We start from the raw sequence: 27,817 nt of genomic DNA, 5'->3' as shown, positions 1-27,817 counted from the left end.
CTAACTGACTTGACAGTTTGTATGATATTCAGTAGTCTATAGATTTGCCAGGAGACTAAGAGTAAACTCAGTGGTAGCATCTGAAAAGTTGAGCAAAATGGTCTTAAAAATATAACGTTGGAAGCAAGATATTTCTAAAATAATTTTCTAGTTATCAGGACATGCTCATGTTAGGCGAAGTGATAAAGTCAAAGAGGGTTTCTTTTTACATCCTTGTGATGACTCCAGACAGATAGAGCAATAAAATCTTTGCATTGAATATATTTAAGCCCCTTTGAGTATGATAGTGGATAATTTTTAAAAACCTAGGAGTCTTGAGTTATTATTATTATTATTATTATTATTTTATACTATAGCAGTGCCTTTACAACTTGCTGGTGCACAAGAGGAACCACTGGAGATCTCATTAAAGTATGAATTTTCATTCACTGGGTCTAGGGTGGGACCTGAGGTTCTCCTTTTGTAACCAGCTCCCAGATGATGCTGGTACTGATGCTGGTACTGATGCTGAGAGTTTGATGACAACACTGAGATGGCTACATAAAAAGTTAAGCCAGTGCTACACTTACTGCATTCTCTAGACTGGCAAACTGACCTTATGTGATATAAATATGTCTTTCATTCCAAAGCATGAATTTTTAAAAGATTATTATAATTTCAAAAGATTAAAAAATAAAAGATTATTAGTATATTTCTGGTGTTTGTATAGCATCAGAGGACAACATTAAGCTCTGCTGCATAATTAGAGGTTATTGTATATTCAAAATAAAATATATGGCACCCACCTGAATTGGGAATCAGGGTAGCTGGGAATTAATGACCTGGCCCCCATAGCTTCAGTTAGCTCCTATTCCACATGGGGACTATATGACAAGTTTCGGTGTGTTGTTCTGAGGCTTCTGTTGGACACTCAAAGATGCACTATCATTTGAGTAGGGCATGAGACTGGAAGTCAGTTAGAGATCTGACTGGGTGTAACAGAGTGTGTGAAGTAGAAAGAGAAACACAAGTCTGTGCTGGTGTGAAAGGAGAATGACCAACCAAGGTGTCAGAGTTAAGAAAATTTGGAAAGTGAGTTTTCCTGCAAGTCAAGTAGAAAAGTGGGGAGGACAGCAAATGTTCGACACTTGCTGAACTGAAAACTAAAATGAAACAAATAGGAAACAGACCCAACTGTGCTCCCAAGCACTGAACGTCTCAGCCCATGTTCTTTCATGTTTGCTTCTGTCAAAAGCTGTCTGCATTTCTTTGAATGCCTTTATATCTTCTACCTCTACCCGCTTCTTCCTTTGTTCCTATCTCCTTTTGTGTTTTGACATGCTTACTGGCCTTTGTATATCACATAAGTGTTGTTGGTAAGAGGTTTTAAAATATATTTCTTTCTTATTTGAAAATACTTCAGTTTTTGAAGAGTGAAAATTTGATGTGTTGACCTGATCAGTTGCTACCCAATCTGCCCAGCCTCTCTGGCCATTTTACTGGTACCTACTGGGACAGAGGGACCCCTTGCACATTGATGAACTGCAGCTATTTCAACAGATAGATATTAACATATGCTTTTCATTCTGGTGTTGTGTTAGCTACTTTTCTCATCATAGCAGTGACAAAAACACCTGACCCATCAACCTAAGGGAAGGAAAGTTTATTTTGGTCCGCAGTTTCAGAAGGAACAATCTGTCATGTGGCAGAGGCACATGCAGTCGCAGGGGCATGCAGTATGAGGAACATGGCAGGGCAGACCCATGCAGTGGGAGGGACATGCTGTGGCAAGTGTATGCATTGGCAGCCAGCCTCTTCACATCACTACTACAAACCAAGAAGTACAGAGGTCAGCCCTGCTGACATATGTCTTCCAGGTAGACAGGAATCTTCCCAAATAATCCCACCCTCTGGGCAGCAAGTGTGCAAAAAATGGCAGACATTCCAATGATTTGTGACATTTAAGCATAGCTAAGCCGTGGCCTGTGTCACTGAAGCAGTTGTATATGTTATGAGAAATGGGAACAGTAAAGTCTGATTGCTCCTTCAGGATCTTGAGCATCCAGGGATTGCAACACTCGCTAGGAGTGAACAGCAGCTTTAAATCTGGAATAGGGGAGTTAGTGGAGGGGAAACTCCTTACAAGGATGATTCTGGATCATATTGCCTAGGTTCTTCAAGTTAGCCTTGGAAAAATTACTCCCATTTCAGTTTTTTTTTTTTTTTCAGGGACATATTAGAGACAGAACACTTAGCATAGTCCTTCTCCCAGAACATCATGCTAAGTGAGGTAACCCAGTCTCAAAAGATCAATCATGGTATGCACTCACTAATAAGTGGATATTAACCTGGAAAACTGGAATACCCAAAACATAATCCACACATCAAATGAGGTACAAGAAGAATGAAGGAGTGGCCCCTGATTCTGGAAAGACTCAGTGTAGCAGTATAGGGCAATACCAGAACAGGGAAGTGGGAAGGGGTGGGTGGGAGAACAGGGGGAGGGAAGGTGGCTTATGTGACTTTCAGGGAGTGGGGGGCCAGAAGGGGGGAAATCATTTGAAATGTAAATAAAAAATATATCGAATAAAATAAATAAATAAATAAATGAACAGCAACATATACCTGTGTGCTCCCACACACATGCACCACGCACATTTCATTGGTTGAGTGTACAGACAGAATATGATACATGAAGGAGGTTATAAAGACCATTAAACCAGCCTTCTCACAAAAGAGGTTTAGATGAGCATAGAGGGCAAATAAGTTCACTTTGGGGACATTTAATGCACTGCTCTTTAGATAGTATTGATGTTTGTTGGGAGAGCATATCCTTGGGGGCACTCTCCTGCATGTGGCAGAATAATGGAATCTGGGCCACATAGGTTCTTTTATCTTCTCTCCCCCTCACACGGTGACTGCCATTTATGAAATCCACTATTCATTCTTTGGAGATGGAGCTAAGCTTTCTTTCCTATGTAAACAGAACTCTAATTAAGAACTTTAACCTCACACAGTTCTTCTAACAGTTGAGTTCACCAACTTAGGTATCATTAAAGAATTGAAAATCCCCACTGGCATTAGGTATTTAGAACCAGTACTGGAATGACAGCTGGAGAGAGATAATGACTTGAAGACCAGAATATTGGTGAATGTGGATAATCACTGAAAATCATAGAGTCTGTCAATCAGGAAACTGATTTACATAGACAAATGTCCTTATCACCATTTTTCTCTTATTTGCAGAACTCAAATCATGGATTATTGAGTGGCAAAATGCCAGTCTAAATGGAATATTTGCCAGCTTAGGGTTTATTGACTTCAATTTGTTGGTTATAATTACTAACTTTTTATGTGTAAGTGTTCTGGTGCTGACATGCTTGGGGGAAAAAATTGAACCACAGTGGTGATTGCACAGCAAGGAAATCAGCAGAAGAGGAAAATTAAATGCTAGGTGATCGTTTGAAGTCAGCAAGGATGGGAGTGAGTGGGTGGGTGAGTTAAATTTTTAAGTGATTTAGCAAACGATGCTAAGAAAGTGCCACCGCATCACTTTGGGTTTTCTATTATAACAAATTGTAATTGATCATCTTTTGGTACTCATATAAGAAAAACCACTTTACAAAAATTTTTTTTTACTGCCCTAAGCAATTCATACCAAAAAATTTCCCCTACTATTTGTTGAAAAGAATACTCTGAAATAGACTTCATTTTTAAAATCCCAAGTTGCTTGAAAATTTTGTCAAGAGGCATCAAAGACATTCCTTTTACTCCAGAATACACTGGAATCAGCAGTAATAGTTAGACATAATGAAATCAGGAATGACATTTTCTGTGTCTCCCTGGGATGGTAGGTCATGGTGTGAAGTTTTCAGAGGAGGATGGAGCCATTTATTTCCCTTTCTATCTTCTGAGCAAATGTATATTATCTTGTTAAAAAAAGGTGACAGATTATCTTCCTGAGTTAGTTCTAACCTGCTTCTCATGTATATTAAAATCTAGTCCAAGCCCCTTCTGCCTGGGGAGGATAAAGACCACGCTTTCTTCAGTTTCTCTTTATTTTTCTAAGGAAGCAAATGTTAGAGTTTGTAACTAACACAAGTTCTTTCAAGGGGTGGACTGGGCCCTTGTCTTCAAGTTTTATGGGTTTGGTTTCTGCTGGATTTTTTCATTGGCGTACACTGGATCTTTCTGCTCACCTGTTCATTTATTCCTTACCCACACAAGCCCTAGAATTTAGAGATGTGTGTATTCTTGCTGATAATTTTATATTTATTCTCTTCACAGTTATAAGAATTCAAATTAGGTATAATGCTTGTAAATATATTAGTTAGGAGATTTTAGTTAATATTTATTTTTTATACATTTCAAAATCCTAGAAGAGAAAAAATTAGAATGCCTTCCCTGCAAGAAATAATGATATTCAAGGTAAAATATATGCCAATAAGCAGGACTTTAACATTCTATAATGTTTTTACCTATGTGATATGTATGAAATCACACCATAGCCAAAATTGTGTGTCAATCAAAAATAAAATAGAAAATAAAAAACCCCAAAACTTGTGAGAAGCAGGGCATTTAGTGAAATTGGGTTAATATGATTCAGTCTCTGGCAAGTTTTCTAAAATTAAGTAACTGTCAGTTGACAAGGTCTCCCCTTTTCTTCCACAATGTGGGTGTTTATAGTTCTGAAAGATAGCTGTCTATGAAGCCATCTTGGCTGGGGTCTAGCCTATGCTCACCTTTTCTCTTGTTATTTATATATATATAATATCATTGCATCAGTGAAGCACACCTTGTTCCCAGACCATAGAAGAAACCCTGGGATATTCAGTGGAACTCCTCTTTGGACTGTGGTTTACTTAATGCCTGTCCTTAGAGGTGGAAGAACAGATGGGAGGACCACTTGTTTGTTACTGCTTCATTTCTAGGGCCATTCACAGTGCATGGAACTATTATAAGCAGATCTGTTGGATAAATTATTTAAAGACAAAAAATAGCCATTCCAAAGATATGAAATTTCCTTTAATCACTGACCAAAAGAATGACTGGGCAGCTGCTGTGGGTCAAGGAAGCGTCTTTTGCAGTGCTATCAATGGATGAAGACTCATAACTACAAATGAGAGATATTGAAAGCTTCCGTGTCTCCCTCCAAAAAGTTTAGACAGGATGATATTAAAGAGAGTTCTAAAAAACTGTGATAAAGATGCTGAAGTGTAGCTCTTCACAGTTGATGGCCTCTGGTGAGAGGGCAGTTGAGGAAGGACTCGTTTTTCTTGAAGGGTCTGGCCACTGGGAGTTTGACTATGGTACAGTGAGTGTATGGGCAACATAAATTGGACTTGGTATTCCCTCCCTCCCTCCCCCCCTCCCTCCCCCCCCCCCCCCTCTCTCTCTCTCTCTCTTTCTTTCTTTCTTTCTTTCTTTCTTTCTTTCTTTCTTTCTTTCTTTCTTTCTTTCTTTCTTTCTTTCTTTCTTTCTTTCTTTCTTGTGTACAGAGGGATACAAGGGTATCAGGGTGACCCTGGGAGGAATAAGAAGCAAGTGTGATCATGTGATCAGGGTGCATTGTATAAAATTCCAAAGTGATTATTAAAAATATGTCCTTGGGGAAAAAAGAGCAAAATTAACCTTTCAAATTTGTGTGTGATATTGAACTTTTACAGATGATAGTTTTCTAGATGTCACAGGATAGGGAATTGTGGAGAAATCAGAAAAGAAAAAAAAATTGATGATCAGGAAATTTAAATGAGATAAAGTATAAAGTTATTTGTAACAGTGATATCCCTATATTAAATAGTAAAAGTTTAATCCTACCCAATAAAACACTGAGATGAACATGTATGTAGAATATTTATGCTTAAAAACCTCCTCACTGCTAGAGCCTTGATAGATTATAGCTGCATCTTCTCTTGGGAGCTCTTATGCTTTCTCATTGTAAAATGTAATTAGCAGATGTTAAAAAAACATTATTAATCATACAGGGCATAATTGTGGTTGTTTATGTGTAAATTCTTTCATGTTCATGGATTGCTTGTTTTTCCATTTTAAATAAGCGGGTTAGAAGTCAAATGCTCTTTAGTTTCTGGTTAGTTCTGTGAGAGAGGCCGCAGGAGGCATACGTGGGAGGAGTCAGGATGCAAGTTCTTCAAGAAATTGTCAGTTTTTACTGTGAGACCCGCCCCCCCCAAGAAGTCATTGTTTTTCTCAATCTACTTATCTTCTGTATCCTGACTACATCTGTGACTGGTCCTTCTTCAGCCCAGTAGAACTCATATATGACAGTGACCATGCCCTAGGTCCCAAAGCATTATGGCTTCCCACTCTGCCCTCTCTATACAGCTGCTGCCTTGAAAATTCCTATATTTAGAAGAGGTGTTTAAATTCCAGTATGTCTTTTGCTTTCTTTCTCCAACTCACAGCTGAAAAATAAAGAAAAGAAAAGAAGAGAAAATGTGATTTTCTTACATTTCAACAGACCAGCCAAGTATATTATTAGAAGTCAACAAAGACTACAAGTAGAATCAAATCTACACTGTTGAGGAGGGGCACATAGACCCCAAACCATGTTCTTTAGGTTTGAAGAAGGCTACCTATGATATGATACTTTTTCACATTTGCTGTTGCAGTTTCGAGTTCACCCTCCATCATAAGCCATCTTTGAATTATTCATTTGGCAGTGAGAGTGGATTGGCTTTGTCTGTCCCTCTCTGGTTGGTTTTGTTAGCAGTGCTCTGTATTGTTAAGAGGATGCTCTAGTGAGTGGTACAGGCTGCATTTTGGTCCATAATGAATTAAGCTGATGACTCTAAACTTCCCAATGTAGGCTTGTATTTGCTTGTGCTAACAACTACAGGCTTGTGACACATGGGTGAGGATGTAAAGCTTTACTTAGCCTGAGTGAGCTGATGTAGGGAAAGAATAAAGATGCAAGGCAGTGTAGGATGAAATCTCTCTAGCTGTCTCTGACCCCACAATTCCCCATATCTTTGCTTTCTTTTGCTAATCTCTATCATGCATCAAAACACAGTGAAGAGTCCTCCTTGAGAGTCAAGAATGGGAACTCAATTGAGCTGAAAGACAGGCATGAATTTTTCAATTTGACATTGACTTGTGAGCTGAAAGCTTAAGAATTGCCCACATATGGAGGGGCTTTTGATTTGGGAAAGAATCATACTTTCAAATGCAAAATTGGGGCACTCGTCATTCTCCCTTATTTTATGACCATTTTGTTTTACTTTTTTTTCTTTCCCCTTTCTTTATGTGATTTTCACAAAGCTGAGAGGAGCGTGAAAGCTCAAGGCAATGTTGGGAGAGGGGGACCAGTGCTGTCCAATGACTCCTCATTTCTGATTCTATACTTATGTCTTGCCACAAGCACAAGTAGATTTAATACTACAAAGCAACAACATCTAAACAAAGTTAATAGCCACAAAAGTCAGTATGCCTTTTCTGGTCCTGGGTTTTGCAGAAGCAGCAAATCCATCCTAAGCTGGGTGACAGGAAGCAATTGTTGTGATGGCCACCATTGCTAAGGCCACCATCGCTGAAGAAGTACTCAGGTACTCTTCCTAAGGGAAGATTGGGGTTTCAAGCTGATCCATCTCTGGGGAAAACAATGATGTTATTGAACAACACAAAGAAACCCTCACTAACATGCCCCATCAAATACAGCAATCAATAAAGGAATAAAGTTGTTTTTAGACAGGCTTTCTTTTACCCCCAAGAATCAACAGTGGAGATGCATGTAACTCAAGTTCTGTCTGTGCCTATACTTATCAAATATGTGTGAGTTTCTTGGTAGAAACATGAACTTACTACCCATCCTAGGACTTCCCGTGAGGGTACTTTAGGTACCTGGTTTGTCGGGGTCAGGTCTTGGCTTCCATGAGGTTGTGGACAAATCCTGAATTATAGAGAGCAGGCATGGCTCATGACAGTCTGAGCAGATGAGGCAAGTTTCAAGATTACAACATTTTGATGTAAAACAGTGAGAAATCTTTACAGGCAACAGAAATGACACCCATTTGGAAGTAGCAAGAGTCTCAGTTACTCACAATTTCACTCCTCATTGATGCAAGCAGACTCAGTAAAAGTAATTGGGAAAGACAGTTTACTGGAGACCTAAGTGTCTTTAAGTCTGTCTTGAATAATCAGTCAACAGCAAACAGTAAACTAGAAGAGGCTTTTGATTGGAAATGCAATTATTATTCAATGACTTGAAGTCCATGGTGTCCTAAAGTGTTCCCCATCTCTGGGGTTACTGTGGCCATTTCTAGCATCCCAAAGAGTTGATTGACAAGTAAATGCTCCCCTGCTGTGAACCTGCTCAGGACCAACCAAACTGTAATGCACTTAGTTGATTTGAATTGGAATTCTATCACTTCTGCTTGGTGAAACAGATGATTCCATGCTGACCAGTAGCTGTAGCTGCTGAGTAGGCCTTTGATTAATAAATAATATGAAAATTGGTAACTTTCTCCTGAAATAGTGTAATAGAAAGATCCTTCAATGCTGGTACACATGGAGGAAAGTGATACGTAATCCTTGAGGTTTTCTTTTTCCATTAATATTTATTGACCTTTTACTATGCATTAGAAACTCATATAACATCTATAAAAAACACAGCGAATGATGCCCCTTTAGAGTATCTGTTTGTAAAGGTTACAGAATACATACATTCAAGTTGTAATAAAAGCCTGGGGAAAATGTACAGGATGATGAAGTAGTAACTGAGATGGGAAGACACTGAAAAGCAATAGTCAGAGGGATACTGTTTCAAAAAGAAACAACTGAGCTGAGGCCAAAGGATTCAAAGAAAACCCAGTGAGGAAATGGAGGACACTGTGTAGCACTATTACACATGAGCAAAAGGGAATTTCCTGGTCCATGAGTTGAAAGAAGGGTTTCATGATTCCAATAGATGAGCAAGGGGAAAGAGGATCAGATGCCAGCTCAAATGACCTTGTAGCAAGAAGTTTAGGCTTTATTCTAAGATCAAAGGGAAAGGGAAAATGATTGAAGGGCTATGAGTAAGATACTACTTTTCTATCTTTAAAAAGCGCTTTGGTCGCTGGTGTAGTATAGATCTGAAGATGCCAAGAATGGAAACAGTACACAGCCAGAGTCATAGGAATTGATGTGTCACAGTGATTTGGCCTAGAGAATGCCTTTTGTTCCATCTTTGCTTGGGTACTGTCTAGGATAACCTGTGGAGATATCACCTTTATGTTTGAATCACACAGATAAAAGATGCGGAAGGCATGCCTGATCCCTTCAGGGACATTTTCAGAAGTTTTGCTTGCCACTGCAAAGAAGGCTGGGTGTGTAGTCCAGTTCTGAGTGGTCATGCGCCTAAGGAGGTTTCATCTAGCCAGAGTAGAAGAGAGCCAAGTAGCCTATTTTACACACACACACACACACACACACACACACACACACACACACTGAAATAAAAGTTTAGCTTCCTTTAGCAGCTACAAGTCAACGTGGAATACCATTTTAGAATGCATAAGTCCAAGATTTGCAGAATAACCAGTTAAATGTAGATCAAGCAATTAGCTTTATTAACAGCTAGGCAAGCACCAAATAGCTCCCCGGACACATGGCTGTCTGTTAAGAACTAGACTGCAGAGAAGCCAGTTTGGGCTTGAGGCCAAAATAATGCCTCCTACTTCTGTCTCACATCTCGACCTTGGGGCCAACTTTTGCTCTCCTAGCAGATTTGAAGTCCTGTACAGTCAAACCAGCAGAATGGGTTTCTGCCCCTTTTCACACACCTGATTGCCAAGATTATATAGCAAGATGGAAGATGGGAAGAGCACCAGGAAGAGAGGTCCTCCCCACACGTAGAAAGGGAGCCTGAGATGTTTTGATCTAGTCAGAGAATAATTGTTATGCACTCTTGTCCAGCAAGTGTAGACCTCTGGCTTCAAGCTTACTTTTCTGTCCATCAGGAAAAAAGGGAAATCAGACAATTAGATACAAAACCTTTGTTCTGCAACTTCCCAAAAAGCATAGGATTGAGGGGCGGTGGGAACTGAAGTTACCAGGAAGATAGAAGTTGAAGCCCTTTTAAAAGGGACGGTCTTGTGATAAGTCTTGTGCTGTATAATTAATTGCCTCAAATATGCTTTATTTGGGTGATGGAAAGGGCCTTATTTTAAGCACACATTATAGTCTTATGAAACCTCAGCACAAAGAAAATGAGAAATGAAGGAAAGCAATATGACAGGTGTTTTCAAATATGCAAGTTGATGCCTCTAGGAGCTGAAAGAGAGAAAATGGAAAAGTCTGGAGAGGACAGCACAGAGAGTGTTGAAAGGGGAAGTGGGCAGAAGACTAAGAGGTTAGGTAGGGCTGAGGGTGGTGGGTACAGACACCTGCCTCAGGGGGAACCTCAGACAGAACAGCCAGGCTCTGGGCACACTGGAGAAATGATGGGGGAGGCTAATAAAAAGGCTCTTTGTCAGACACAGGAACTTCCCTTGAATGCTGAAGTATTCAGAGATAGACAATAGTGGGGAGACCTGCAGGGGTCAAGGTTGAGGCTGCCCCAAGAGTTATGGCAGAGGCTCAGGTAGAGACCATGCTGTAACTAGGGTGAAGAAGCTGGAAGAATAAATCCTGACTTCTGTTTGGACTTGTTCCTGTGCCTCTTCTGGACCAAACTCTGTTGGATCTGGAAACAGAAAAGGCAGGCGATAGAGTAGTAAAGAGCACACTCACAGACAGAGAAGGGTGGGGCAGGTTGAAGGGCAGATAGATGGAGAAGATCCTTGCCATGCTGTAGCAGAGTGCAGAAGGAGGGGGCAACACCTTTCTTGTCATGGATTAGTGAATTACGTTTAAACACTCATTGGACCCTTGCCACATCAAGTATTGTAGATACCAAATAAAGAGCTGACTTCTGGGAGGATCATAAGCCAGCCATCAGTCAGGATTCTAGTTCTAATTCAAATGAGAGGCATAGAGTAAGGAGCAATGTTTGAAAGAGCCAGCGGGTGGTTCCTGTGGAAAGGTGACACTGAGATATGGACAACATCAGCAAGCAGAGGAACACAGTCTTCCTGTGCTGCAGTGGACATGTGGATATAGGCACAAGTGTCTACCGCACGGCTTTTCTGTTTCTAGCTCCAACTGAGTCTGCTCCAAAGGAGGCACAGAAGCCAGAAAAGGGATCAAGACTAGACAGAGGCCAGGATCTATTCCTTTAGATCCTTCTGCTATGGGTGGAACATAATAGGAAGTGGGGAGGCTGTGAGTCAGAGTGATAGCATAAACAAGATGAGAGTGTAGATTTTATTCTTAAGATTCTCAAGTGGGACTTGGCACAGTAAAGGACATTTCTTCTTTTGAAGGATAAGTGAATAATGAAGGCTGCTTTCCTTAGTGCTTCCTCTGCTTGATACATTTTCTTTGTTTTTTTCTCATTTTTCTTCCCTCTTCTCTCCTTCACCCAGCACCTTTACATTGTCATTTCTGATAGATAAAGGCCCCAGGGTTAAGGCACTGGTTAGCATGGATCTGGTGCAACAGAAAGAAAAAGGAACAGCCTAGTATTTTAATAAATTTTTACTTTAGTTGCCAGTAGGGGTTTAATTTGAGGGTAGTGGAAATATTGGGGATGATGGTATAGAAATTAAAATGCTTAATGAGCCAAGGCTTAGTGGTCCATGGCAAATAAAGTAAAAACAGGATGTGACTTCATGACACTTTGAAAACTTGGCTTGAAATACTATCACTGTGCCATGATGTTATTGTAGACTGCAACATAGAAGAATTGAAGAAATGAAATTGCAAACACGTACTTGCACATTACTTTTTCACACATCGATCTCTGAAGAGAAAACTCTTCAAGACTTTAGGGAGAAAGCCCATTACTGGATTAATCAAACAACCATCTCCTATCTGCACTTTTATTTTATATACCCTTTACACCTGTTTAATTAATCCTAAACATGATGCTGACTGCTAATTAAACAGCCCTGGAAGTGACTGACTGAAGGTAGTAATTTGAGATAATTAGTTTTGGTTTCAAACACTCAATTTTCACACTTTGTGCTCATTTTTAGAAAGGGGTGGCTCATTATTACAGGCAGGGTGGGGGCTGTGCAAGACATTTTACCGCTGGACTCTGAGGAGCCGAGGAAGTGGGAAGATTGCTTTCAAATAGGACAAGACATGGTCTAGTGATGCAGAATGCTCTTCCGCAGCCATGCTTACACACTCATGCCCACAGATCCCACCCACCCACCCACACTCACAGCAGCACAGTGTAGCCTGGGTCAGTCTGCTGAAAATTTTTTTTATTAGAATATAGAAATGCACATTGGGTTGATTTGGGGTAAAATATTTTATCTAGTAAAAGGCATGGGGAGAACTCACCGAGTGGCCAGGATTTCTTTTATGGGTTTTCTAGAAACAAGAACAAAATAAGGAGAAGAAGGCCAAGACTGCTGTGCTTTGAGACTTGGAGAAGTGTCTTGCTGAGTAGACACATACTATAAAGGCACAGCGCCTAATCAAGCCATCTGTCTGTTAAGGCAAGGCTGGTGTGTCTAGAGGAGAAGGCGAAGGGCAGCAGGAGGGGGCTCAGACAGTTTGTGGTCACACAGTGTTAAGTGAGTTAGCATGATCCCCACCAGGAAAACGGAACCAGGAAGAGTTTAGCATTAATCGGGCTGACCTGAACAGTCCACTGCCACTGCTGAAATAGAAAGCTGGAGCCCGGTCAAAGGAAAAATACAAAAAGAAGAACTGTCAATCCTGAACATCTATGCCCCAAATGCAAGGGCACCCTCTTTCATAAAAGAAACTTTATTAAAACTAAAAGCACACATTGCACCTAACACGATAATTGTGGGTGACTTCAACACTGCACTTTCCTCAATGGACCGTTCAGGAAAACAGAAACTAAACAGGGACACAATGAAACTAATTGAAGCTTTGGACCAATTAGATTTAACAGATATATATAGAACATTCTATCCTAAAACAAAAGAATATACCTTTTTCTCAGCACCTCATGGTACCTTCTCCAAAATCGACCATATAATTGGTCACAAGACAGACCTCAACAAATATAAGAAGATAGAACTAATCCCATGCCTCCTATCTGATCACTATGGAGTAAAAGTGGTCTTCAATAGCAACAGAAACAACAGAAAACCCACATACACGTGGAAACTGAACAATACTCTACTCAATGATACCTTGGTCAAGGAAGAAATAAAGAAAGAAATTAAAGACTTTTTAGAACACAATGAAAATGAAAACACAACATACCCAAATCTATGGGACACAATGAAAGCAGTGCTAAGAGGAAAACTCATAGCCCTGAGTGCCTCCAAAAAGAAAATGGAGAGAGCATACATTACCAGCTTAATGACACACCTGAAAGCCCTGGAACAAAAAGAAGCTATTTCACCCAGGAGGAGTAGAAGGCAGGAAATCATAAAACTCAGGGCTGAAATCAATCAAGTAGAAACAAAGAGAACCATACAAAAAATCAACAAGAGCAGGAGCTGGTTCTTCGAGAAAATCAACAAGATAGATAAACCCTTAGCCAGACTGACCAAAGGGCACAGAGAAAGTATCCAAATTAACAAACTTAGAAATGAAAAGGGAGATATAACAACGGAAACTGAGGAAATCCAAAAAATCATCAGATCCTACTACAAGAGCCTGTACTCAACACAACTGGAGAACCTGGAGGAAATGGACAATTTCCTTGACAGATACCAAATACCAAAATTAAATCAGGACCAACTAGACCATCTAAACAGTCCCATAATGCCTAAAGAAATAGAAGGAGTCATAGAAAGTCTTCCAACCAAAAAAAGCACAGGACCAGATGGCTTCAGTGCAGAATTCTACCAGACCTTCAAAGAAGAGTTAACACCAATACTCTTCAAACTATTCCACAAAATAGAAACAGAAGGAACACTACCCAATTCCTTCTACGAAGCCACAATTACGCTGATACCAAAGCCACAAAAAGATCCAACAAAGAAAGAGAACTTCAGACCAATTTCCCTTATGAACATCGATGCAAAAATACTCAATAAAATTCTTGCCAACTGAATCCAAGAACACATCAAAACGATCATCCACCATGATCAAGTAGGCTTTATCCCGGGAATGCAGGGTTGGTTCAATATCCATCAATATTGAATCCAAATTGTATCCATCAATACAATCCACTACATAAACAAACTCAAAGAACAAAACCACATGGTCATTTCATTGGATGCTGAAAAAGCATTTGACAAAATTCAGCATCCCTTCATGCTTAAAGTCTTGGAGAGAACAGGAATTCAAGGCCCATACCTAAACATAGTAAAAGCAAGATACAGCAAACCGGTAGCCAGCATCAAACTAAATGGAGAGAAACTTGAAGCAATCCCACTGAAATCAGGGACCAGACAAGGCTGCCCCCTTTCTCCTTATCTTTTCAATATTGTACTTGAGGTACTAGCTCGGGCAATTCCACAACATAAGGAGGTCAAAGGGATACAAATTGGAAAGGAAGAAGTCAAACTATCATTATTTGCAGACGACATGATCGTCTACCTAAGTGACCCAAAGCACTCCACTAGAGAGCTCCTACAGCTGATAAACAACTTCAGCAAAGTGGCAGGTTATAAAATCAACTCAAGCAAATCAGTGGCCTTCCTATACTCAAAGGATAAGCAGGCTGAGAAAGAAATTAGGGAAATGACCCCCTTCACATTAGCCTCAAACAGTATAAAGTATCTTGGGGTGACTCTTACCAAACATGTGAAAGATCTGTATGACAAGAACTTCAAGACTCTGAAGAAGGAAATGGAAGAAGACCTCAAAAAATGGGAAAACCTCCCATGCTCATGGATCGGTAGAATCAATATAGTTAAAATGGCCATTTTGCCTAAAGCACTATACAGATTCAATGCAATACCCATCAAAATCCCAACTCAATTCTTCACAGAGTTAGAAAGAGCAATTATCAAATTCATCTGGAACAACAAAAAACCCATGATAGCTAAAACTATTCTCAGCAACAAAAGAAAATCTGGGGGAATCAGTATCCCTGACCTCAAGCAATACTACAGAGCAATAGTGTTAAAAACTGCATGGTATTGGTACAGTGACAGGCAGGAGGATCAATGGAACAGGATTGAAGATCCAGAAATGAACCCACATACCTATGGCCACTTGATCCTGGACAAAGAGGCTGAAAACATCCAATGGAAAAAAGATAGCCTTTTCAACAAATGGTGCTGGTTCGACTGGAGGGCAGCATGCAGAGGAATGCGAATTGATCCATCCTTGTCTCCTTGTACTAAGCTCAAATCCAAATGGATCAAGGACCTCCACATAAAGCCAGACACTCTGAAGCTAATAGAAAAGAAACTGGGGAAGACCCTTGAGGACATCGGTACAGGGAGAAAGTTTCTGAACAGAACACCAATAGCGTATGCTCTAAGAGCAAGAATTGACAAATGGGACCTCATAAAATTGCAAAGTTTCTGTAAGGCAAAGGACACCATCAAGAGGACAAATTGGCAACCAACAAATTGGGAAAAGATCTTCACCAATCCTACATCAGATAGAGGGCTAATATCCAATATATATAAAGAACTCAAGAAGTTAGACTCCAGAAAACCAAACAACCCTATTAAAAAATGGGGTACAGAGTTAAACAAAGAATTCTCACCTGAAGAACTTCGGATGGCGGAGAAGCATCTTAAAAAATGCTCAACTTCATTAGTCATTAGGGAAATGCAAATCAAAACAACCCTAAGATTTCATCTTACACCAGTCAGAATGGCTAAGATTAAAAATTCAGGAGACAGCAGGTGTTGGAGAGGGTGTGGAGAAAGAGGAACACTCCTCCACTGCTGGTGTGGTTGCAAATTGGTACAACCACTCTGGAAATCAGTCTGGCGGTTCCTCCGAAAACTGGGCACCTCACTTCCAGAAGATCCTGCTATACCACTCCTGGGCATATACCCAGAAGACTCCCCACCATGTAATAAGGATACATGTTCTACTATGTTCATAGCAGCCCTATTTATAATTGCCAGATGCTGGAAAGAACCCAGGTATCCCTCAACAGAAGAGTGGATGCAAAAAATGTGGTATATCTACACAATGGAGTACTATTCAGCCATTAGAAACAACGAATTCATGAAATTCTTAGGCAAATGGATGGAGCTAGAGAATATCATACTCAGTGAGGTAACCCAGGCTCAAAAGGTGAATCATGGTATGCACTCACTAATAAGTGGTTATTAACCTAGAAAACTGGAATACCCAAAACATAATCCACACATCAAATGAGGTACAAGAAGAAAGGAGGAGTGGCCCCTGGTTCTGGAAAGACTCAGTGAAACAGTATTCAGCAAAACCAGAACGGGGAAATGGGAAGGGGTGGATGGGAGGACAGGGGAAGAGAAGGGGGCTTACGGGACTTTCGGGGAGTGGGGGGGGGCTAGAAAAGGGGAAATCATTTGAAATGTAAATAAATTATATCGAATAAAAAAAATTAAAAAAAAAAAAAGAAAGCTGGAGCCCTGTTACCCAGAGGCCTTCAGCACCTGGACAGCTCCAGGAACATTGGTTTGTGTCTGAGTTTGTGAGTAAAGCTTTTATTTGCATCTTTGCATCATTTTACTGGCCACTAATATGGAGAAGGAGTCTGTAGACTGAGAGGGGTTATCCAAATGCTGAGTGACAGTCAAAGTTGTCAAGAATGGTTTAGAAATAATCTGTCTAGGGACTCATGAGTGACATTAGATCCTGGGATATACAAACTTTTGTGGCAAGCCAGAGCAATTCATTAAACATCTCCTTTGAGTCTGATGTACATATGAGTGCAGGTTAGCTAGGACTACGTAGTTAGAGCCTGTATCAAAAAAAATAATGTATTAAAATTATAATTTTAAAACTTAAGTGGTATCAAGTTTCAACCAACCAGCCAACCAACCAACTAACTAACCAACCAACCAACCAACAGAACTTCATGTGTTAAATCCAAAGGGAATTTCTGAGGTGACCTTCTCAGATATATGTTTGTACTACGGCTTCATTTCTCTTTCATTTCCACACCAGAACAATCCAGTACAGAATAAAAACAGTAGCCTCAAAAAGCATGAAATGTTTTCCTTTGGCTTTCGACACCTGAAACAAAAGTAAATTGTTTCTCAGTGTTGGCACATTTGTGCTTCAAAAGGAAATGAAACTGGTTGACTGTTAGGAAATTATTTCTCATTAAATTGGTGGTCCTAAAACCATAGTTTCTCTTCAGGCTGATACCTCTAAGTTTCTGTTACAGCTTTGACTGTTTAGTCTCTGGTGATATTCTATCACTGTACAAGACACACCATAGGTTGACATGACTTCTCATTTGTTTTGCAGATACCTCAGATTAGCTATGCATCCACAGCCCCAGAGCTAAGTGACAACACCAGGTATGATTTCTTTTCTCGGGTGGTCCCGCCTGACTCCTACCAAGCCCAAGCCATGGTGGACATTGTGACGGCCCTGGGATGGAATTATGTGTCAACACTGGCTTCGGAGGGGAACTATGGAGAGAGTGGTGTTGAGGCCTTCACTCAGATCTCAAGGGAGATTGGTGAGCATGTATTTACCAGTTGATTGCATTTGGAGGTGACAGGTTGCTAAAATATGCACACCTCCAGGTGCTGTCTGATGTATATGAGATAATTAGAATTCTCTCAGATGCGTGGTCCAGTCTGCGCTCTGGATGAGGAAGCTAGGCATATTGTAGATGGTTTTATTGTTCTCATTTTTATCAAGGTGACTCTTTGGTGCTAATTTGAGCAGTAGAGCTCCTGACTTCGGTGAGTATCTTTTGAGTTGTCTGTTTTGATGAGGGAGTTTGCAGGCACCTTAGAGCCACAGTGAATTTAAATAAATGGCATACTGTTTGATTGTTCTAGATAGAAGTTTACATTAGCGAGTCATCAAATTAAAAAAAAAAAGTCAGTGGAATTTAACATGGAACACGAGAGGGATCAGTACTTATAATCATCTTAAAGCAATATTACATCAGCCCCAAGGGGTAGTCCTAAGTTATACTCTCATTGTCATATTTGACTTTTTCCATCTTTCATTTGTATATAAAAGCCTAGAGCTTACAATGGGATGAAGGGAAATTGTGAAAACTTAGTTAGGACAAAGTGCTGGAAAGATCATGTCCTGGGAATTTTTCAAAGAGCATTTCCAGTCTCTGTAGATATTTTACCAACATGTATATTTTTCTATGAGACTATAAATCCATTCTATTACTCAGGAAAAAAACAGAACAGGGCAACAGAAAGCAGTACACAGCACAAATCTTAATGACATTTAGTCAGTGATATATCTTTGTAGATAGGGGACATTATTGGCACTTAGATGATATTTTATTAGAAAATTTCTCTTTTTGTATTGGCAATTATGATGCTGTGAAGATGTGAAAATATTTCTCGATTATTTTAAAGCAATTGTGAACTTCAAGAAGGAAATTATGTTGATCAGTTAATGGTTGGAACTTTCAGTTCAGGAGGAGAGCATGGAGATGATTGAGATTTAGCTATAATTACCTGGAAATAAGAGCCTAAAGTTTTTGAAATAAGATTCTCACTTGAGAGTCATAGGTGCCTGAAGTCTTTCTAATGGGTGTAATAGGACAGGAAAATTTATCGTGCTCAGTGATTTTTATATTTAACATGTGCTCTATGGCTGCATTGTGGCAGAAACTGTAGAGAGAGTCTTGTCAAGGTGGCAGATGGGGTTAATTGATTTAATTGGACAAGTGTTCTTACCAACTGTGCCTGGGATGCCATAATCCTTGCTTTTTGGAATTTTAAGTCATATCACCACAGCTATAAAAATGATTCAAATGCTTCCATTAAACTTTAAATGATATTATTTTCTTGGAAAAAAGTCCCATGTTTATCCTTAAAGGAAATGCCCCTTCAGATGAAAGCAATGACTTCTGAAAGCAGGGTTAATACATTATTCAAGCAGCTGATGTCGGCTCTTACCACAGTGATAATTCAACATGTGGAGGAAAATAAGAGAGTGTATATTGAAATAAGTTTTTCTGCAGTGATTCGGGGCATTCTTCATTGCTGGGACACATTTGGTGTGCACGGAACAGATTACTATGAAAAATTCAATAAGGGCATAATTTGCCAATTGTAGAATGTGATGTAAAGTATTGTTGTAAAGTTAAGTGAGGTGCAACTAAGATAAGAAGTACTTGATTTTCTTTTTAGGAGGCTTTGCTGTACGTTGGGAATACTGTCACATGAGAAGACTTAGATGGCCCTTTCATTACTACTGTTTCTATCTGAGTCATTACTATGGAAGAAAATAATTTTAGCACCTCATGGATGCCCCTGATTACAGCAACACAATTTTTTTCCTGTGTTGATCCTTTCAGTATTCTGTGACTTGATTGGCTGTCCATTCTATTTCAGTGCTCACTTATCTGGGGAATGGAGGAGGGATGGATTGTCACTTAATATGCAGAATGTTGAAAAGGCCAAATTAGTACCATGCCAGAGTATGCCATGGAATATATTAAATATCAGAATCATCCCTCATTTTAATGACAAAGATTTTTATCTAGAACAAAAATAGCTGGAAATTCAACCTTTAACATGACAATGATATTAATGGGAATGGCAAATAGTAGCAACTTAACCCATTGCAGAATTATCTGATGACTCTAATGAAAATTCATTAGTTCTGTAACATTTGCCAAGCTTACTGAATCTGTCACCATATTAGTAGTGTGTATTTACAAACCTGAGTGTCTTGACAGAGAAAGAGAGAGAGAGAGAAAGAGATAGATAGATAGATAGATAGATAGATAGATTTATATTTAGCTTTTGGAGTATCTGTTCATTGATAAAATTATATATTCTCTCAACTTGTACAGAAAACTCTATGGTCTGTTCTGAGTTTCTTTCTTCAGCAACAACGACCGCTAAAAATTTCCAGTATAAGTTGAGGCAGCCTATGTTTTATCTCTGATTAATTCAGGTAGGTCATAATGTAATTATAACAAAATGAAAATCCATTTAGTGATACATTGTGAGTCCAGTTTAATTAAAATGTTTTGCATTTTAAGAGAATCTGAGTTTCTGAAAGTAGTTTCTGTGAATCTGGAAGAATGAAGATATGCATTAATGGTAGTCAAGAACAGGCTTTAGCAATCATTCATCTCTAGACAATATCCCTGTGGAGGAGATGTAGGAGGCATTTGATAGAGTAAATATTTGATATCTTAGCTGTCTTAGTGCCAGTCTACCATATCTTATAGAAACTGCCAAACAAATAACAATATAAGTTCATAGCAAACACAATTTGACCAGAGTATAGTACACAGTGAAATATGCTAAATAAAATAGAAAGTTAGATATTGATACACATGTGAGTATTAAAAGTTGTAAGGTATTTATTTTATCCTTGATGTTCTAAATAATGGCCCAAACTTTCAAGGGCTGAGGAAATCTATCAGGTTGAATATATAAGTGGAGGTTGGAAGACTACATAAGGGGCCTCTGCAGTATCCGTCTTGGTTTAATATAGGCCTGTGGCAGTAGAAATAGAAAAGTAGACAGATATGAGAGACATTTCTGAGATCAAGTTTATGGAACACAGTAACTGATTAAATGTAGATCTTGAAGGGCAGGGAAAAAGTTATAGCTGACCACAAATCTCTGTAGCTGGGCAGTTCAGAGAAGGCAAGTACAGTCACAGAGGAGTAGTGAGGAGCCGTGCACAGTGGGAACTTGAGTTTTGTCAGCAACAACTTTGTGGAGAAGAGCAACAGGGGCATTGGTCTAGCTAAGCAGGACCTCAGAACACCATCTTACAAAAAGGAGGGAATGGTGGGTGCTAAGGCCAAGCATGGAGAGAGTGAGAAGCAAAGGAATCCAAGTATAGACTCCTCGGCAGAAATTTCATGAGAATTATGGCTTCATACAGTAATGGGAAGCAAAGATCGGAATGGTGTTCTCTGTTCTTGGTGGATTGGTGGCCATAGGTGGCTCTTAGTCACCTTTGAAGAAAGTTTTCATTATAGAAAATGTTCATCTATTTTTTGAGGGGTATTTTTTCGTTCAAGGACTATGAATAGTTTTTAACAAGAGACCAGGATTTTTTTTTTCCAGTGAGCAAAACTGAAAGTGTATGCGCAGTTACATAGACCCACACTGTGTGATCTAGAGAGATGATTCATCTTTGCAGAAGTGAGAACAAAGAACAGCCTGGGTGATTTAAGTTGGTGCTCATTGCTTCTCACCTCTTCTAGCAAAACCTGAAACCAAGGTGCTTCAGGGATGTGCTGCTTCTGAGATCTCGGAAAGAATCTCACTTTCCTTGGAGCTTCTGAGCTGTTCCAGCAATCTTTGGTCTTCCTTAGCTTGTAAACACATCACTTTAATGACTACCTCTAAAATCTCTTACTATGTTGTAGTAGTTTGTTGTGTTCTGTTCTTAAAGAGATGCAGCCATATTGGGTACTTTACTCTAGTATGATCTCAGCATGAATAGTGTTTACATTGTCTCTATTTCCAACTGGTCGCATTTCGAGTTACAGAGGTGATGATCTTAGCATCTCTCCATAGGCATGGTTCAATGCATTACAGAGTATAATTGTGACAGTCTCAGAGGGGATGGTGGCCAGAATGAGGACTGGGGATTAAGCCAGAAGAGCAGGTTGACAAATAAGCATGGAGACAGACTTTAGTTAATAGAGTTGCCTGTAATGCACTGACTTCAGAAGTCCCTTGGCATTTTATGCAACCCTACTGTTCTGGTCTTGATTACAAGGATAGGATGGCTTAGTATATAGTATAGGGTTCTATGTGTATTTGTGATACCAGCATCTCAATTTCCCTGGCTCATGTTGTCAAGAGCAGAAATGGCAGGGACAACAAATATCACTGTACATTGGCTGTTGAACTACTTTACTTTGTGCACTTTTTAAAATAACACCTAGAAAATTATAAACACCCATATTGTGTCTTCTAGTCTAATTTATTTCTATTTCCCCCCTTGGTCTCCTTTGGCTTGAGGGAAAGGAATAGCTTAGTAATTCCTGGGTTACAACTTATTTATCATCCATGTTACATACCCTCAATGGTTAGAACCACACTCCTCTATTTGTCTTGTTTTAATTATTCAATATGAGGTTTCACAGATACTATAATAAAGGGGTTGATGATATTTGCTCATGCTTTTCTATCACAAGCTGGGGGGCCTTGTAGCTCCTGACTCAATAAATGGCTTCCTTGAGTCTTTAGACAGTTTCTTTCACGTCCTTGTCTTACCTTATTATTCTAGTTTTAAAGGAAGACAGGATAATAAATGTTAATGCTGCTTCTATCATTATAAAGGGCAAGAAAGCCAAGGTTTTATCTTTGAAGATAAAAGGAATTTGTGAAAGGAGGATATCTTTTCACTGTAGATTTTCACAGTAAGGAGACACACCTCCTTTAATCAGTAATCATGTTTATGAAAGAATTATCGAAGATGACAAGCTTTCAAGCCATTGCTGCGAATATATTACAAGGGGCAGAATAGACCTAAATCTGTCAAATCTTCTACTGTATATGACTTTTCTTCTAATTTTCTGATGTTGGACATTTCTGACTATTACTTGACATGTGTTCAGAATCTTAAAATCTCAATGTTAGAAAGGACTGTAAAGAGAGTTGGCAACTTGTATTTAAATAATGGGATGCACCATTTTAATTAATTCATTCTAGTATGTAAAATGGTACTTGCCCCCAAATTTGCTGTGTGATTCAGGTGATTTCATTTTGGTGAGGATCAGGTATTAATGGGACATTTCATTAATAGTATAAAATTGACAAGTGCCCACTGATCATATTTTTTTGTTTAGTATATTGTTTTGGAATAAAGAACTTCCTCCCTTAGCTTATAAACAAGAACCAAATTTCTATTAACTAAAATGGATTTAGTTTTAAGATTAAAACAAAGCATTTTCAATGATGGAAAGAAAAGCATACATAAAGAACATTTTCCTCCCTCAGATGTTCATTGCTTTGGAAAAATGACTTCCAGCAGGCAAAAATCAATTTGACAAAAGTATTAATGTTCTAAAATACTGTGAATGAAAGGAAACATTTTAGTTCAATTGAAAATTTTACTTCATATTCATACAGCTGAGTTCCATTGATAACACTACATTTCAAGTTGCAAATCACATTTAATTAATATTAACACCAGGTAATTGGCAAAAATAACTTCAAAGGAGGGCTGAGGAAATCGCAAATTGGAACTGCAGGTGCAGCAATACTGCCGAGGCTCTAGTGGGAGCCGAAGAAAGTGTGTATGATTTCAACAATTACTGCAGAACCTGATCAAATAGAGTATCATTTCAAAGCTGTTCTTCTCTCTGGCCTTTCCTAATATTTAGGGCGTAGTAACTGCCACGTATCAACAACAGCTGTTAAAGTGAACTGCCGAACAGCATTCAAACAAATGCTTTAAGACCTGTAATTCAAATGCTGTAGTTAAGTTTTTAGTAAACAATGGCTGTTGGGTGCAGTGGGTTCCACCTCAGAGCAGAAAACCTCTCTTAAATCCCCTTTCTCTAATTATTAGAACACCAATAGCCTTTCCCATGGGTTGATTTGTTTGTAAGGAGTCAGTAAGCATCAAGTGGCTGCTAACATTATGACCATATTTGTATAAATGTCTGTTAATATCAGATATTGCTCTTGAAAGGAATGGAGAGAAGACTTGGTGCCTTTGACAAGGCAGAACAAAGCTGTGGTAGAGCCGAAGGATGCCAGGTGCCATAGTCTGGATGCAGGATTTGGGTAGAGAAAGCTTTTCTTGACTTGCTAATTACCTCCAAACTAACTGCACATAGCAGTTTTGCTTGAAAGAGCAGGGAGGGGGGATCTGGGTGTTCCTGACCATGTGCCCCCCTCTCTCTTTCTTAGTTTTCCAGGGATATCTCAGCAAATATTCTGTCCCCTGTTTGATTTTCATCAGCCTCAGATATCCTGTGTGACTTATTATGCCATCTGATAATTGCCTTTTCTTGGGCCAACTCTGTTGCCACTTGAGCAGTTCCAAAACTCTACAACTTTAAGGTCCATTGCTCCTGTGCTGTTCCTGGGCATCACCATGAGCTACTGCTAGCCCCTTGGATTAGAATGCTGGTTTGTCTGTGTGTGTTCTTCACCCATGAGTGTTTTTATCAGTGGAAGTCCACCCAGTACCCAGCATGCTGCCTGACCCACAGCACATACTATATGAGTTTCTTTTTAATGACCATTGTTACCAGATACGTGGTTAGACTCTTCAGGTGATCCCAGAGGTTGGGAATTAAAAGGCAAAGGTAACTCTAATAATGGCTTCTGTATTTTACTAGCTTATGTCTAACTATAAGAGAACCTTGAAGGGCTTCTGCATCATGCTCTGACTTCTCTCTTCTTCCCTCTAAATACTAAAGCCTGGTTTCATCCTGACTCTCATCTATGAACCAGGTAGTGCTGGGCAGTGGCTCAGAGCTCCTGCTGGTTAAGCTTGAGTTTCCATTCTATCAGTAGGACCTTTGGTAACTTCCCTGTGTTGTAGTCTAATTGCCTTATCTATAGAAGGAAGATAATTGCTGTCTGAGAATTGAATACGTTCATATATAAGTGTGAGGGCAGGTAGTGAACAAGTGTCTATCATTAATGTTATTGAGGCAGGACCCTTATATATACTCTAGACAGCATTCAAACTCACAGCCTTCCTGTCTCAGTCTCCTGAGATCTGAGATTACAAGCCATATGCCATCTCACAGGACCTCAGTTTGCTCTGTGTTAGAATATGGTAGAATTCTAACAGAATTATGTTAGAATCCTGTGGCCTGGCGGTGGACTTATTTCTGAGTCTGTTTATAGTTTGCTCAGTGTGCATGAGGCAGTGTTTCTAGTACTGACTTATTGTTATTTTTTCCTTAGCATGATAAATATATTACCTAAGATAGAGCTAGCATATAGCTGAATGCATGAATTAATTATGTCATCATTGGCCCACTAAAATCTGCATGCTCATCTTTCTTTTTTACCCCTTTGAATATTAAGTGTCTGCTGGCATCTCTAGCAAGCCCACCATATATTAGGCTATATTTTTTGTCAGTTGTGAGGACAAAGAGATGAATCACATTGTTTTCTCTCAGGTCACTGTTGTTGTGAGTCAGAGAACACAGACATGCAAGCAAGCAAGCAAGCAAACAAATAAAAATGTAGATTATGAACATTGCCTCGGTGGAGGGTGTGGATGGCAAAGGATGCAGGGTGGAGGGTGGCGGCATCACTTAGAAGCCACATCCAAGAATGCTATGCCTGTTAGAAGGCATCTTTCAGTCCACATAACAAAAAGACTTGAAAGGATACTTCAGTGCAGTAGTTGGTAGGTTCCATGCTCAAAGGGTAAGTGCAGTGTATCATGGGAGTGTCTTTAGATAACTTTGGAAGAAAGAACTTTTCTGAGATAAAGCTTCATCGAAAAATGGAATGCAGACCATGTCACATTTGTGTTGTAGCACATACATGTGGAGTGTTTAATAGGTCTAAAATACAAACAGTCTCTGACAATAGCATCTGTGTGCCTATATATTAGAGGTATCATCTCCTAAGCCATCCGTGTTTGACTTTTTATATGCACGTCACAGTCGCGTCTACGCTAGTGTCTTCCTTGCCCTTGGCAGCAATTTCAGTTTTGCCCAGTTTCTGAGAGGAAGCCAGGGACAACGGCTCAAATTCAGCTTCAACCCTTAAGTTTTCAGGCTTGCAACCTTTCATCAGGAGTGAGCCCTGGGCCCTTCTGCTACTGCAAACATAGTGTCCTGCCCTTGGCTTGACTGATGGATCTGTTCCTACACTCTGATTTCCCAGGCTTGGATGTCAATGCAACAATTATTCTTTGCCAGATTTCACCTGGGTGGCAGCATCTGCTCCTCTTCTGTACTCTAACCCAGTGGATGAACTCTAATGACATGATACCATCAGGCAGGACCTGGTCCTGACCTCTACTGTGAGGGTTCTGATCCTGCCTAACTTATTCTGTTAGCACCATATTCTCAGTTAGGACTCCATGAATGAATACACACGAATTCTATAGAATAAGAGAATTCACCTTTAGGCCTCAGTTTAGTTCTCTCTTTCAGAAATTCCCTTCTAAATGCTTAGAAAAGGTCAGGCTCTGCCGTATTTGAAATGTAGCCTCTGAAATTACCTTTTCCTATTACCTAAGTCCCTTTGCCAACTGCATTAGGTACTTCAGGATGCTCTAACAAACTATCACAAATCAGGTATGCTTAAAGAAAACAATTGCATTGTTTAGGGGCTCTAAGAGACTGGATGCTCCAGGTGAAACAAAGTATTAGCAAGACCTACCCCCCAACACCCTTCCACACTTATCTTTTAGTTGTATATTAATGACAATCTGTCATTTCTTGCAGGTCTACAGTGTCACTGTGATCTGTGTGATATTTGATGAGGGACTCATCTTACTTCAGGATGACTTAATTTTAATTTGATTAATTAAATCTACAATGGCCTTTTTACAAATACAGTAATATTCCAAAATACTATGCCTTAAAAGGTTTTTATTCGGGGGGGGGGGAGAGCACAATTTAATCAATGACACCAAATATAGTTACTGATTGAACTCTGATTGATGGAGTCCCATTTGAATTGAGCTCATATTTGCATTTATTCTCTGCCTGGGTTTCTGCTCCACTGTTCTCCTCTGAGAGACCAGTCTTTTTAGTCAGATTAGATACACTCTTCCCCCTTGTCCTTGCCAATCTGCCCCCACATACCTTAGAACCAAATGCCCAAGTCATGCCAAGAAATGTGCTTTCCTATATGCTTAGCCCCAAAGAAATCTCATTCTTTTAATTTCCTTTCTGAAGACATTTCTGTGTTAAAGGCATTGTGCTTGGAGATGCTGGCAGTAGCTCAGAGCTTTAAGGTGCAGTCTGCACTTTACAGTGTTGCTAGAAGCACATCATATAAACATCCTCCTGCAAAAATGAAGCAACATCAGACTCCATTTATGTTATTTTTATGGACTTTAAAAGAGTTGGCCTGAGAATTAGAAGCATGCTTTCCCAGTTTACTTCATAACTTCTCAACTAAGCAACAATTATAGTTTCCTTAAAAACAAATGGCTCAAGAATAATAAAACCAGAAAACTTGTAGATGAATAGTTGAATGAAATAGGTGCCAATTATTCCAAGGGTTATGTCCCTGGACAGGACTGTGTTGTACAGACTCTCTTCTTCGCTATTTGCATGTCTGATAGACCATGGTCTCTTGTTCTTGCTGCTTTCATTACTGCCTAACCAACGCCATTTCATGACTCGCTGGGGCTGCATGAGGGGAACATGGGAAAATGAGAAAGTGGACCTGAAGTCAGCATATTTGGTTTCTTGTTAACAGCTCTGGGAAGAGGTTTGGTCAGGAAAAGAATTTCATGATTTAAGCATGTGTTCTGGCAGTTGTAACAGTGAGGGAAAAAAAAAACTCTGCTTCTTACAGAAGCTCATACCCACTTCCCAGGCAGTGACATGTATATCCATTTGATTCTGTAGTCACAAATTTGAAACGTGTAACATATACATGCATGTAATAGGCTATTAAGGGAAAGAGAGATGTCCGGAGTACACTGCCACTCTTTTGTATTGGATATCATGGAGAGAGATTCCTGTGTTCTTACTGAAATTGGTGATTGGTGTTATTGCCGGTGGAAACCTTGCTCTTCATGGCAGCGATGTGACATGTCTTCCCATAAATATATCAGG

General features: G+C 39.5%; 1 protein-coding gene across 1 annotated transcript in view; it reads left to right on the top strand.

Moving 5' to 3' along the window:
* Positions 1 to 27,817, top strand: part of Grm8 (glutamate metabotropic receptor 8) — an 870,036-nt gene that overhangs the window by 135,734 nt on the left and 706,485 nt on the right. Inside the window, exon 3 of the mRNA XM_052173334.1 lies at positions 17,380 to 17,596. Within this exon, the coding sequence (XP_052029294.1) occupies positions 17,380 to 17,596 (217 nt within the window). The remainder of the gene's footprint in view (positions 1 to 17,379; positions 17,597 to 27,817) is intronic.

The sequence above is a fragment of the Apodemus sylvaticus genome, chromosome 2 (genome assembly GCF_947179515.1).
Source record: "Apodemus sylvaticus chromosome 2, mApoSyl1.1, whole genome shotgun sequence".
Classification (NCBI taxonomy): Eukaryota; Metazoa; Chordata; class Mammalia; order Rodentia; family Muridae; genus Apodemus; species Apodemus sylvaticus.
This window is presented reverse-complemented; position numbering and strand designations above follow the sequence as displayed.